At 37.2% G+C, this 14,799-nt stretch overlaps 1 protein-coding gene across 1 annotated transcript in view; it reads left to right on the forward strand.

Moving 5' to 3' along the window:
• The first annotated feature begins 766 nt into the window (after positions 1 to 766).
• METAP2 (methionyl aminopeptidase 2) overlaps positions 767 to 14,799 on the forward strand; it is a 37,090-nt gene continuing 23,057 nt past the window's right edge. Inside the window, exons 1-4 of the mRNA XM_079142426.1 lie at positions 767 to 1,024; positions 2,801 to 2,905; positions 9,605 to 9,670; positions 14,696 to 14,798. Coding sequence (XP_078998552.1) covers positions 874 to 1,024; positions 2,801 to 2,905; positions 9,605 to 9,670; positions 14,696 to 14,798 — 425 coding nt within the window. The 5' untranslated portion in view covers positions 767 to 873. The remainder of the gene's footprint in view (positions 1,025 to 2,800; positions 2,906 to 9,604; positions 9,671 to 14,695; position 14,799) is intronic.

Below are 14,799 nucleotides of genomic sequence, written 5' to 3' on the forward strand. Positions count from 1 at the left end.
GTGGCTCAGTGATAGAGCATTCACCTAGCATGAGTGAGGCACTGGGTTCGATCCTGAGCACCACATTAAAAAAACAAATAAATAAAATAAAGGTATTGTGTCCATCTACAACTTAAAAAAAAAAAAAAAAAAAAAGTCTTAAGTCCAAAAAGCAGGGGGACTGGAAATAGAGGTGAAGTGTGAACTGTTGCCTCATTGGGAGAAGCTGTGTATCCTCATCTGTCAGATGTAATTCTTGTCTGTAATTCTTGTCAAGTATCAGAAAACGAGAGAAGGGTGAGGGGCTCCCATCTTGAATCATCCGAGGTTTACGGTCCACGAAACACGGAAATCCAGCTGCCAAAATTAAGTGCCTAGACAGCTTTGCCCCGAGCTGTGACTAACGACGCAGTCCTTGAGAGTCACACACACACACACACACAAAGGGATGTATACAGCGAACACACTGTTTTAAAGCTCCGCTTGCTGCTTCTCGTACGATTTATAAATCAGGATTATTAAAATTTTCGGTTCGGGTCAACACGCCCCTCCTCTTGCAGGTCGCCCTCTCTACAGAGCAGGCACAGATTTCTCCAGCTCGCTCCGGAGCCGAAGGTCCCCCTTCAAGCTGACTGTACGCAGGCAGATTTGCGCCGGGAACGCCCGAGGCTTGGGACCAGTCAGCGGCCAGGTCAGTCCCTAGCCCACAGCGGCCAGGAACTGAGGCGCGCGCCGGCCGCGGGGAGCCAGACTCCGCAGTCCAGGCCTCCGCCGTCCCAGCATCCCCCGCGCCCCTACCATCGAGAGCAGCTTCCGGCGTCGCTGGTGTAGGTGGGTGAAGAAGGAGCGGGCCCTCGCCGCTCTGTCTTACTCCCTCGCGCTCTCTCGGGCAACATGGCGGGCGTGGAGGAGGCAGCGGCCTCCGGGAGCCACCTGAATGGCGACTTGGATCCAGACGACAGGGAGGAGGGAGCTGCCTCTACGGCTGAGGAAGCAGCCAAGAAAAAAAGACGGAAGAAGAAGAAGAGTAAAGGGGCAACCGCAGGTAAGGGGAGTCATGTTTTCCCAGTCCCTACCAGGAATGGCCGAACGACTTGGCTCAGGCTCGGCGCGGGTGGCAGGGACCGGGGACCCGGAGCCCTGGTCTGAATGGATTCCCAGGCCGGAGAGAGGGGCAAGGCCGGGCTCCAGATTCCCAGGCTGGGGAGAGGCGGCTTCCCTCTCTGTGCGGCTAGAAGGCTCTTGGGGGCAGAGATGAGGTAGAAGATTGCCTCGGCTTCGCATGAGGTAGCCCTGGGGTCGCTGGGCCGGCGCCCCTATTTTGCCAGGACTCAGTTCCCACGCAGACCATGGAGCGGACATGAAACCATTCACACAACAAGCTCTACCATCTTCCGCGTGGTTTGGGGCCCTCCTCAAAAATCGCAATGCTGCCACTTTGCTAGAGCTACCTGACACGTATTTTGATCGAGGATGGCGGTGGGCAAGCGTATAGCCTGACCCGATGGCCCCCCACATCCGGGTTTACGTGGGGGTGGTTGTTGCAGGTTGCACTTTTGGGGTCTGTGTATATGTGTGTTTGCCCGCGTGTCCCCGAGGATTTCTGGTTATGGTGGTGCGAATTTTCACCTGCCTAATTCCACAGCATCGTCAAGCATTAGGGCCTTCAGGCCCGAGTTATGATACCACTTTCAGGCAATGCAGAAGGGATATGCTTTGGCTCTGAATGGAACTTCTCAAGCAGTAACCTCCAAATCTACTGCTGAGGCAGGGAAAACAACCGAAGGTACACAGTGGGATCGTTTTATTAGCTAGGATCTTCAGTGTTTTGAGAAGTCACTGTTTTTGTTTCACCAACTCCTTCATTTTAGGAAAACATATTTTTACCTGTTTTTAATTAAGATAAGCTAGAGATACTTTGAGACAAAAACGGAGAGGCCAGAGTGAAAATGAAGGTGGACAGGACTAATCAACATCTTTCTGAAACTTTGATTAGATGGAAGAGGGAAAGTTGTAGCTTTGCTGGGTCTCTTCCAGAGCAAAATTTAATCCTAGGGCATACTCCGGTGGCTGTTTGGCTTTCGGATGAAATCCAAATTCTGCAGTTGTTCTTGAAGGTGTTCAGTAGAATGATCCTAATATATTTTTAACAGTTGTATCTCTCAATGTAAATCCTTTTCAGTAACCAGAATGTCATTTCATTATGTGCTACCTGGTTTCACTCTTTCTACACATATTGCTCATACAGCTAGATTGTAATCACTTTCAGAGCTTGGGGCTTGTCTTGTGCTTAGATGTTCAAAAATTTGTATTTTAGTAATGGACTTTTTCTATTTATTTTGATTGATTGATTGATTTTTTTTTTTAAACCCAGTTCATTGTGATAGCTGCTTTCTTCACAGAGCTAGGTGTGTTCTGTCTGAATCCTTCTTAAGGCCTTCAGCACTGTTGCCTGTATTAGATACTTAATTACTAGATAGGTACTTGTCTAGTAATTAAAGTATTTGTTGAATGTGTTGAATACTTTTAAAAGTTAAACTATAATAAGGATAGGGACCAATTCACTTTTATTTATCCTTTACCTGCTAGCATATGTAATAGATATTTTGTTGAATGAATTAACAGACATTACTGTATAGGTATGGATGATTTTTTTTTTTTTCTGTCACTTAACAAATTATATTTGAAATAATGTTTCTGTTTTTGTTTCCTGAGCACTTATCAAGAAGCACTTGTAAGCTATCCAGGGATCATTAGAACATATTCTAGTGGGGAAGTATCCTTATTACATTTGGTTCATGCTATTTTATTTGATCAACAGGGCAACAGGAACCTGATAAAGAATCAGGAGCCTCAGTGGATGAGGTAGCAAGACAGTTGGAAAAACAAGCATTGGAAGAGAAAGACAGAGATGATGATGATGAAGGTAAATAGTTAATTTGATTTTTGTGATTACAAAAGATAGAAAATGTGACATTCTTTAAACAAAATGTTTATTTGCCCAGTCTGTTCTCTGACGTTTCACTTGCCAAAGCTTCAGTTAATGTCACAGATAGATAAAAGGAAAAGGCATTAGCAACTCCTTGAAAAGTTGCATATGTTGACCAGCTGCTCAGGTAGCACAGATCTCAACTTTTAAAAATGTACCTGGCAGAAGGTCAAATAGTGGGTATTAGTAAAATAATTGAGAGTCTGTTTAGTTGATATTTAACAACTACTATATTCTAGACACTGCTAGGATGCTCTCACTTGCTTTAACCTCACAAATTCAGCAGAATAGGTGCTACCATTTTACAGATAGAGAAGTGATGGTTGTATGATTTGTCTCATGTGACACAACTAATATATGTACAGAGCCAGAATTTAAAACCTAGCACCTGATCACAGGTTCGTTCCTTTTACTCTCTATACCAGTGCTACCTCTCTTCACTCTCAAAGGAGTATATTGGAGTGCTTCTAAAGTTTTTTAAATTCCCTGATCCTAGTTCCTTATGTATATTTGGGTGCTATAAAATTTCTTTTTAAGAAACTACTAGAATTTTAGTAATTGATGTATTTGTAAAACAGAGGAGAGAAAGAAGATTAAGTCAAAGGACTTATTATTCTGCAGCCTATTTTGGTATAGGAGGAAATAGGACTTCCCTTTTCTTTTTTATTTATCTGCTGCCAGGACCAGTTGCTCTACCTCAAGCATTGTTAGCCTGTCACAGGTTATACCTTTCAGCCATCAGCGGAGGCTGTACCGAATTATTTTGTTTGGGCAATCTAGAGTAGTATTTTTCCTTTAGAAAGATATGTTCTTTGCCTTCAGGAAGCTTAAGTCACACCATGTATGGGTGTGGTAGTGCACACCTGTAATCCCAGTTACTCAGGAGCCTGAGGCGAGAGGATTGCAAGTTCGAGGCCAGCCTGGGCAATTTGGCAAGACCCTGTCTCAAAATTAAAAACAAACAACAAACAAAAAAACAGTAAAAAAGAAAAATTAAAAAAGATCTGTAGGTGTAGTTCTGTGGTACAGTACTTGTATAATATGCTCCAGGCCTTGGGTTTGATTCCCAGAAACATTTTTTTAAAAAAAGCCAAAGTAAACTTAAGTGGAAGAAAGGTGTCTAGATTGAAAGGAATTGTTAGCTTTTCCTTTTCCTTAAGCAAACATCTTCTCTATTCTACTTTGGTTTATGATTCAGATTATGAACATATTGTGAACTTTAAACAAGAAAGGAATTTGTAAATTCAAGGTAATATAATAAGTTATTATAGATCCATGGTAGAATACATAGTCTATATGTCATATGTCTATAATATATACCATATTCTATATACTGTATAATATATATACATATATGTCCACTGTAGACTATCACAGGGCTAATTTTGATGTTTGCTTTGTTCATTTTACCTCTATAAGTTGACTGAATTTCTTGACATGGAAAAGGAAAATTTTTTGTGTGTTAGATCAGAAACCTTCAGGGGCTGGGGAAGTAGCTCAGTTGGTAGAGTGCTTGCCTCGCATGCACAAGGCCCTGAGTTCAATCCCAGCACAAAAAAAAAAAAAAAAAAAAGAAAAAGAAAAGGAAACCTTCAGTGTGTTAAAAGAAAATTTTAGGAATATTGATAGTTTTCATCAATTTGAACAATTTTCCTAATTCCTAGGTTTGATAATCAGAATCCATAAGTACTACTTGTCTGTTGCTATGAGTGCTCTTTGAGGGATGGAAAGTTATATTTCAGAATTTTTCTCCTAAAACTATTGGTGTGGTGGAAAGACAAACTATAGAGATGAAAAGATTCTGGTATATATATTTCAATTCAGTGAAATTTGGAGATAGAATTGTAAGCCAAATACTAAAAGAATACTCATTGGAGAGAATAGGACTTGTTTAAAACTAAGTAGAAGAGACCATTTTGAGTAGGGATAATGCTGAGAAAGTTTTCAAAGTATAGTGAACAGTGCAAACTGGCCTTATAAGAGGGTTCAATGAGGGAGCCTTTGGGGCATTTTTAGGTATGTTATGAAAAAATAATTTAGGCTTCATATTTGCATGATTGTTTACAGGAGAGTACACATATATGAAAGGCAAGGAGATCATTGTGAAGGCCATTTAGCAGTATGCCAGGCATGTGGTAATGAAGATTTAAACAAATAGTCATAAATAGGAATGGAAGGGAAGGATGCAGTAACAGTAATGGAGACTGTTGAGGTGACTGAACATGAGTGCTCTTGACTGATAAAATGGTCGGCAGAAAGCTGGTTAGAGTTAGGGGAGAGAGTTGGCAGGCAAAGAAGGTATTGAATTTAATTTTAGGTATGTTGAACATGAGATTGTTTTGGGTATCAATAGGTAAAAGTTGATCCTGTAGGCATCTGGCAGTGTGCCAGATGTAAATCATTTGATAAATTTTAATTTTAGGCTTATTAATTTACCTAAAATAGTATTTAAGTGTACACTTTGGGGAGTTTTAGTATTCAATTGTGTAACCACCGAAAAAAGAAAAAGGTTTTGACAATTACTTAAATATTGCATTCCTTTTTAGGAATTAGTATATTTTTTTATTGCTGAGTAGTATTCCATATTTATCCATTTACTATTTGAAGGATATTTGGGTTTCTAGCTTTTGTCTGTTTTGAATATGGTTACTATGAACACTTGCAAAAAGCCCTTGTGTAGACATATGTTTTCATTTCTCTTTGGTAGATACCTACATATGAGATTTCTGAAACTCAGATTTTTCCAAAGTGGCTGTACCATTTTGCATTCCTTTCAGCAGTGATTGAGAGTTCTAGGTTGTTTGTGTTCTTGTAAGCACCTAACGATTGTCAGTTTTTAAATTAGAACCTTTCTGATAGGTGCATAGTAGATGTTATTATGGTTTCATGTTTTTATTTGCCTTTCATATTCATAACCTTTTTTTTTTTTTGGTGATGCTGGGAATTGAACCCAGGGACACTTTATCACTGAGCTACATCCCCAGCCCTTTTTATTTTTTATTTTGAGGTGGGACCTCACTAAGTTGCTTACAACCTCAATAAATTGCTGAGTCTGGCCTTGAACTTGTGATTCTCTTGTCTCAGCCTCCCTAGTCGCTGAGATTACAGACATCCACTAGCATGCCTGGCTTCATATATCTTTTTTATAAAGTGTTCTGATCTTTTTCTGTTTTATTGGGTTATTTGTCAGCTTATTGAGTTATAATAATAGTTCTTTGTATTCTAGAAGCACGTTACCAGATACATGTTTTACAAATATTTTCTCCCATGCTGTGGAATGTCTTTTCATTTTATTGGTGGTATTGTTTGTAACACAATTTTAATTTTGATTAAGTCCAGTTTATCCACTTTTTAATTTATGGGTGGTGCTTTTTGCATCCTGTCTATAAAGTTTAAACCTTTGTTTTTAAGGTCATGAAGATTTTCTTTTCAAGATTTTTATTTTCTGCCTGCTACATTTAGGTCTGTTATCCTTTTTGTTTGTGTGTGTGTGTGCACGCGCGTGTGTGTGCGTGTGTACATATGCTGGTGATTGAACCCCCAGGCGTGTTCTACCACTGAGCCATATTCCCATCCTTTTTTGTTTATAATTTTTGAGACAGGTTCTCAAAAAGTGCTTAGGGCCTCCTTAAGTTTCTGAGGCTGACTTTGAACTGGCAATTCTCATGCCTCAGCCTCCATCACTGAAATTACAGGTGTGTGCCACCACATCTGACCTTTTAGAATTTTTCTGTAGAGCAAGGTAAAGATTAAAAGTTTTTATTTCTTTCCCATATGAATGTCTAGTTGTCAGTTCAGCAGATATCAGTTGATTGGGGAATAGTTTTAATAAATAAATAAATATGAACTGTCTTTACCTAATAGGAATATCTTGGGGTGCTATGAAAGACAGACATATAAAGACATAAATTTCAGTATGGTATAATGGTTGGAACCATAAGCATATATAGCTTAATATTCACATCTTGACTTTACGGCCATTCTGGCACAAATAGTTCCATAAGTGGTTGCTATTATTATGTACTGAATCAGACATTGGACATTGAATAAAGCAGTTAGATTCAGAAGGATGATAAAGTATCAATAAGGATCTTTTATTTATCCTGTTTTAAAGATGAAGAAACTATTGTAGAAGGAGGCTAAATAATTCACCAAAGGCATACAGCTGGAAAGATTTTTAGCATATGTTTTAAATTGGCTTCATATCTTGAAATGTTTGTTTTAGGTTGAGTCTAGTGTGTGTAGCATTATGCTAGACACTTGAGTGTTTTTCCCTAACAAAAACTATTTTGCTTATTACTCTCTGTCCCTGTTGCCTGTCACTTACAAACTCAACATTTAATGGAATAAAGAAGGCTACTGTTAAAGTTGTCATGCAGAATATATGAATTAGATTATCTGATGCATAAAGGACATTGAGTTGTTTTTTCCAAAAGTTTTTCAGGTTAGGCTTCTGAACCTAAAAAACAATAATGAGTAAATCTGCAATATTTGTGTTTCCATTGTACTTGTCTACCCCATGGATTCTTTTTAATTTTAAAAGAGTGCACATAACAGCCAGATATGCCTAGAATCCAGGCAGTTTTGGAGATTGAGGCAGGAGGATCACAAGTTTGAGGTCAGGCTTAGCAACTTGATGAGACTCTTTCTCAAAAAAAAGAAAGGGATGGGCATGTAGCTCAGTGTAAAACACCCAGCTTCCATCCCCAGTACAGTCTCCCCCCACCAAAAAAAAAAAAAAAAAAGAAAAGAAAAGAAAAAGATTGAATATAAGAAATCTCAATTTTGTGGCTGGGTGCAGTGGAGCATGCCTGTGATCACAGCAGCTCGGGAGGCTGAGACAGGAGGATTGCCAGTTCAAAGCCTGTTTCAGCAACAGTGAGGTGCTAAGCAACTCAGTGAGACCCTTTCTCAAAATAAAATACAAAACAGGGCTGGAGATGTGGGTAGTGGTTGAGTGCCCCTGAGTTCAATCCCTGGTACCTGAAAAAAAAAATTTTTTTTTTCAATTTTGTAAGTAAAAAAATTGTTAAATACTATTTCATAGTGATTTTCATATTGTTGAACCCATATAAGCTGTAGATTGTTAACTTCCCTCCTTGTTAAATTGCTGCTTCCTGTTTTTTTTATTTAAGTAAAAGAATAAATATTAAAAGGATAAATTAAACTTAAAGACCATTCATTTACCATGTTCTTATCACTGTTCTTAGTTGTAAGACGTGTAATCCTTAAGGAGCCCACAGATGTATAGGGATCAGTTTCAACCAGTGATTGCAATTTTATATGATAAAATAATATTGTTTATAGAATAGTGAGAGAATTGCTTTCATGGCTCTTTTTTGAATCTGGGAGTAAAAGGGTGCAATTCAAGAATAAAATTTAAGAGTCTTTTGACGTTTTATAGGTGTAGATTTTACTATCTAAAATTATTGATGTTATAGCCACTAGGTGGAACTTTCAAAAGAACACTTTAATGATGAGCATACTCTTAGACTGTCAACTAATATTTATCTGAGACAACATCTTGTTCATTGCTATTTCAGAGCAGCGTGATTTTTTGGGTAGATTTGGAAACTTCAAAAGCAATTGAGGGCTGGGGTTGTGGCTCAGTGGTAGAGCGCCTGCCTGGCATGTGTGAAGAACTAGGCTCGATTCTCAGCATCACATATAAATAAATAAAATAAAAATCAATTGACAACTAAAAAATTTTTTTAAAAAAGTAATTAGAATTATTGAACGGCATTTTTAGAAGTTCAGACTCTTAGGCCTGTATCTTTATTTAAAATGTTCTAAGTCACTATTTCATCTTGTCTTTAATAATATCCTTAACTTTTCTCAAGGTTTTAAGAGTATACTTCATAGACAGCTATTATAAAGACTCATGAACAGATTTATGGCTGTTTTGGGTATTTCTTTGACAACTATTTTCCACCAATTTTTAGGCATCAGGCTCTATAGAGACTCTCAATACTGTGAATTCAGGAAGAGTATATATGCCCACTAATATTTGAATACAGTTTGGCCCAGAGACAGAATTCTTTTTCTGCTAACTATACTGGAAAAGACATTATAATCATGATACCCCACATAACCCTACCAGATTAGGAGTCGATTGGCATAATTATTGGTCCAGTTATGCCATTTACCAGTGGAATTATTGTATATATGTACCTTAGACATTCCTTGTTACCTCGTAAGGGTTGCTTTGAGCATTAGATGCAGTAGTGAAACACATGTGTTAACTGCAAAGCGTATGTGAACTTGTTATTAGTGTTATTTTAGATGAAGTCACAGGGTCATTATTATTGATACTAAATTAAATTAATATTTTTCCTAGCTTTTAAAAAAGAAAGTCAATACAGTTTTTATTCTAAAACTATTTTATTCAACAGTATGTGTTCAAGTAATTCAGAATAAAATATGCTAGTGTTTTTGATCACATAAGTGAAATGTACTAAAAATTAGCAACATACCAAATTCTTTTATAAGAGTCCTGGACGAACCTTGTCAAATGCTGTTTAAAAGGCCTTATGTGTGTGTATGCACACATTCATAAACACTTGTGTCCTTGTGCTTTCTTTATCCCTCTCCTTATGAGGTTTAAATGAATGTATATTTGGAATTGTTTTTTCTTAGATGGAGATGGTGATGGTGATGGAGCAACTGGAAAGAAGAAGAAAAAGAAGAAGAAGAAGAGAGGACGTTAGTATCTTAAGTTAATCTTACTTGGTAATAGTTATTAACCAACAGATTTGAAGAGTAGGTTACAAGTAGTTTAAAGTCCTATTACATGTCGGGGAAATAAATTTAGGCTTAATAGAGGTAGAATTTAGTGAAACTAAAAGTTATATAGCAGATATTTTGGTTTAACAGACTTTGGTATTTTGATAGCGTTTATGTGAGTTGGTCGCATTTAATCACAAATTAGTGGTGAGTTCCTAAAAATTTTATAAATTAACACTTTCATAATTCAAAGAATGGTTTTGTCAGGGATGGCTAAGTGATGGCCCTTTGTGGTAATTTGTAATGTGGTAATACGGAAAACATGGTTTGCAGTTTATCTGTCAACTTTGAAATTGAGATTCTTGATGAATATTTAATGAGGAATGCCATTATTTTAAACTGTGTACGGATGGTGAGATTTTATAAATAAATTTGTTATTGTACTATTTTAAATATGTATAAAATGTGTCCCTGCTTATATTGTGTTTCTAAAAATGACATAACCAAATATCTTCAAAAGCCTGAAAGCATATTAGGGACACTAAGGGAAGACTATATAGTATTGAGGAATAAAGATTGGTTTGAGAATTAGAACACGTAAGTTCTAATAATCTTGGATACCCTTTGGGCTATTAGGGAATCATTTAAATGTCTGGTTATGCCCTCCTTTAAAATATTTCAGGCTAAAATTTTATGAATTAGAATTTTGTGGGCTTGACTTTCATTTGGGGTAGGGGCAGGTACCAGGGATTGAACTCAGGAGCACTTGACCACTTAGTGCCTTGCTTTGCTGGGGCTGGCTTTGAACTCCTGCCTCAGCTTCGTGAGCTGCTGGGATTACAGGTGTGCACCACTGTGCCCCGCTTGACTTCCATTTTTATCTGTTGTTGAGAGAAGTACTTGTATTTTAAGGAAGCTTTTGCCTCTGCCAGTCATTCCCCTAGCGTGTCTTCCCAGGTAGAAGTGGGATGACCTTTATTTTCCAGTATTTATCCTTGCTACTTCTTTCCACTCTCATAAAAAGGATGTCATTCCTGCCGCTAGCTTGTGAGGACACATAAGTCTGTATTTAGTGAGCACAAGTTAATTACATTCCAGGAATATTCCATATATTCTAATGTCCTATTCCCTATTCCTTCCATTCAAAAATCATTAATAGTGTGCCTGTGAAGGGTGTGGATGTTGCTTTCTGGTAGAGCACTTGCACAGCCTTGGGTTCTGTCCCTGGTACCTAAAAAAAAAATGGCTGTGTAAAATAGTATGTATTCTCTGAGAATGAATTGAGAGAGACCTATTTCTCTACGTACTTTAAAATTGTTCCCTAATGAAAGCAAACTGGTAAGGAGGACGATTATGGAGCTATTTTATACTTGTCCCTTTTAGAATTCTGGCTGACAAATGTTTTGGTGTGATACAATTGTGCCTCCTCTTAGAGTATTGTTGAACTGTTGAATTTATCATTCATCCCCCTCCCACCCCCTTCCCCCCAGTACTGGGGTCTGAACCCAGGTTCAGTTGACTTGTGATCCTCCTGCCTCAGCTTTCCAAGTTGCTGGGATTGTAAGTGCACCACCGTACTTGGCTTCAGTGCATTTCTTTTTTATTTTTTCTTGTAGTACTGGGGCTCGATCCCAGGGTCATGTGCATGCTAGGCAAGCACTCTTATCACAGAGCTACATCCCCAGCCCTTTCAATGCATTTCTTTATTTTTTTGTGGGATAGAGGTGGGGTTGAATCCAAGGGCATTTTACCTTTGATCTACATCCCTAGTTCTTTTTCATTTTTATTTTGACACAGGGTCTCACTAAGTTGCTGAGGCTGGCCTTGAACTTGGATCTTTCTGCCTTAGCCTCCTGAGTTGCTGAGATTACAGGCATGTTCCATTGCACCTGACCTTTATTATTAAGCACTCTTAAGAGACCCTCTTTTTTCTGGTCTTGGTATCAAGAATAATTGTGTTTTTCCTATGTAGTTGATGGTTTTATCTCAAAAACACCATGAACTATGAGAATAGTCTGGCTTTTTATATACTTATTTAATGTTGGCTACTAGGGGGCCTACAACCAAATTTCTGATTTTTATATTAACCTTATTTAAGATTCTATTTTATATTCTTTTCTTTGTTTTGATTTTTGCTTTCTAATTTACTTTGAATGTCTCTTATTTATGTATTTTTGATATCCTAATAAGGTAACTTAAAGCTCTTCTGAAATAAAGCAAATAATGTTATCAGGGTTAGTTCATTGCCCTCATTTTCCTCATCTACAAGGTGGGAGAATTATAAATAATAGTTTATAACTGCAATACACATTCTTATAACTTCTTTATAGTGTTAGATAATTTGGGGGATGAAGATGAAGGCGTAGTGCAGTGATAGAGCACTTATCTGGCATGCAGGAGGCCTTGAGTTTGGTGTGTCTCTCACATTCACACACACACACACACAAATCCTCAAATATAGTACATTATGATTTCAAATATTTTTCAGGATTTCACTTAACTTCATTTTGTAAATGAAATAACTAAGGCTAGGTACCTTTTAGTTGTGTTGTTCAAGTCACAGCTTGTAATTTGAAATTATAGACTTTAACTCTGATATTCTGATTACAAATTCTCTCTCTCACTTTCGTTTCTTTCTTCCTTCCTTCCTTGGTACTGGGGATCGAAACCAGGGGTACATTACTACTGAGTCACTTCCTCAGTCCTTTTTATTTTTTATATGGAGATGGGGGTCTCACGAAGTTGCTCAGCCTGGCCTAGAACTTGAACTCCTACTGCCTTAGCTTCCTGAGTAGCTGGGATTACAGATATGCACCTCTGCATCTGGCTATATTTTATTTTCTTCTGACTCTGTTTGAGAACTTTAATTTATAGGCAATATAGAAGGCATCTTTATCATATTTGTTGATAAGACAAAACCTTGACAAAAAACAAAGATTTCAGAAGACTAGAATAACTAGTCTTTTAATCAGTGATGGTGATGATTTGTAAACAAAAATCAGGAATTTTTTTTGAACCTAGAATAACTATGATAATAGCCTGTTAATACGCTGAAATTATACAGAGACATATAAAATTATTACAGGGATCCCAATCAGGGACTTAGGAATTTGAGCACTGATGCAGTGTGAACCAAAAAAGCAAGGAGTCTTATTTCAGTAACAATAGGAATTATAGAATCTGAAGTATAGTCTTACACTAATTATACCTTACTTGATATATTAATACAAGTCAGTTTTGGCACCATTTAAAATAAACTTTGACAAATTGAAGGCTGGCAAATTTGGGTAAAAGTGATGAGACAGTCATATCCCTTGAAGTGGTTCCTTGTCGTAGGGAGGAATGAATAGCAGTGCATAATCAATTTTTTTTTTTTTTACTTTAAAGAATAAAGCTAGGACTAATAGAGGAGAGAGAGAGAGAGAGAGAGAGAGAGAGAGAGAGAGAGAGAGAGAGAGAGAGAGAGAGAGAGAGAGAGAGAGAGAGATTAATGTAGGAAGTTACAGTGCTCCCAAAATGAATAGGTACTAGCTTGAGAGTTAGTGACTAGTTCTACCGTCAGAAGTTCAGTTCCATCTGTAAGGAGTGTTAGAGGATTTCTAGATTGAATGTGAAGCTGAATTAGATACTCTCTAAAATCTTTTTGATTTTATAATTCTATTTCCTCTTAGGAACATGTAACAGGAGGAAGTGTTTCCCAATTTTACTTGCCCATACAACATTTTTAAATGTTATCATGTAGAGAGAGAGAACCAGCTGGCACTCATGAGATACTACTTTTGGATCAAAGGAGAGAGCCCCAAAATGGTTTCTTAGATAATGATTTGCCTCAATAAATGGTCACATTTATGTGCCTCTTTTTTCCCTTTTGCAGAACAAAAAGCAGATTATGTGTAAAATATAAGAAAAAATTTATAACATTTGAACCACTTCAACTCAGTAGTTGGTAAATGCTTCAGGTGTATACACTGAAAGTCATTTATTGCTGCGTATGTTGGCTCTCATGCAACTTCTTGGCATTCCTTGGATACCGCATTCATTACTAAAAGGCAGGTCTTTATATAGTAAGAACTGCACAGCTAGTTCTTAGGTATTTTTAAAAGTTTGTAGAATAAAAATCAGTATTTTCTTAAAGCATTTTGGTGTGTTTACAGGTTGAGTATCCCTTATCCAAAATGCTTGGGATCAACAGTGTTTCGGATTTTGAATTTTTTTTTTCAGAGTTTGAATTGCTTGCAAATACATAATGAGATGTTTGAGGATAAGTCTCAAGCTAAACATAAAGTTTATTTTATGTTTCATATACACATAGCCTGAAGATAATTTTATACAGTATTTTTAGCATGCTTGTGTTTTGACAGTACCCTGCCACATGAAATAAGATGTGGCATTTTCCATTTACAGTGGTATGTCAGTGCTCAGAAAAGTTTGAGATTTTGGGACATTTTGGATTTTTGGATTAGGGATACCTTCTACAATTTGGGAAATAATGTCTGAGATGTTTGCCAAGTGCTATAACTTTTTTCAGGTACCTGGAAATTTTGTGTATGGCTAACTCAAAATTTCCAGCATCGATAGTGTATGTTCTTAACTTTTACTAATATTCCCTGGGAATAATAGTTTTTTACTTATTAATATATAATAGAACTTCTTATTTTCTTGTTACTTTTTTGTTTTTTATTTGTGAAAGCCAACCTCTGTGCTATTGCATCTCTAGTATAATAAGTGGAGATGAAAACATTGAAAGTGTGCTTTTCTACCAAAGCATATGATGTTTAAATACATGATGGAATTCTGAGTTGCTAAAGATTTCTTTTGTTTAAGCAGCAATAAGTTAAAGAGGAGATGGCCAGCATGGTGAAGTGTCTTCTGTTTTTAACTGTCATATAACAACAGGGAGGTTAAAATTAGAGTATATAACAGTCATTAGAACTGAGAAAGCTGTAATAACTGCTTAAATTTATATTTAATTATAGAAGTTAATGCTTTATTTGTGTTTCACAGCAAAAGTTCAAACAGACCCTCCCTCAGTACCGATTTGTGACCTGTATCCTAACGGTGTATTTCCCAAAGGACAAGAGTGTGAATACCCACCCACACAAGATGGG

The sequence above is a fragment of the Sciurus vulgaris genome, assembly GCF_902686455.1.
Source record: "Sciurus vulgaris genome assembly, chromosome: 5".
NCBI classification, from domain to species: domain Eukaryota; kingdom Metazoa; phylum Chordata; class Mammalia; order Rodentia; family Sciuridae; genus Sciurus; species Sciurus vulgaris.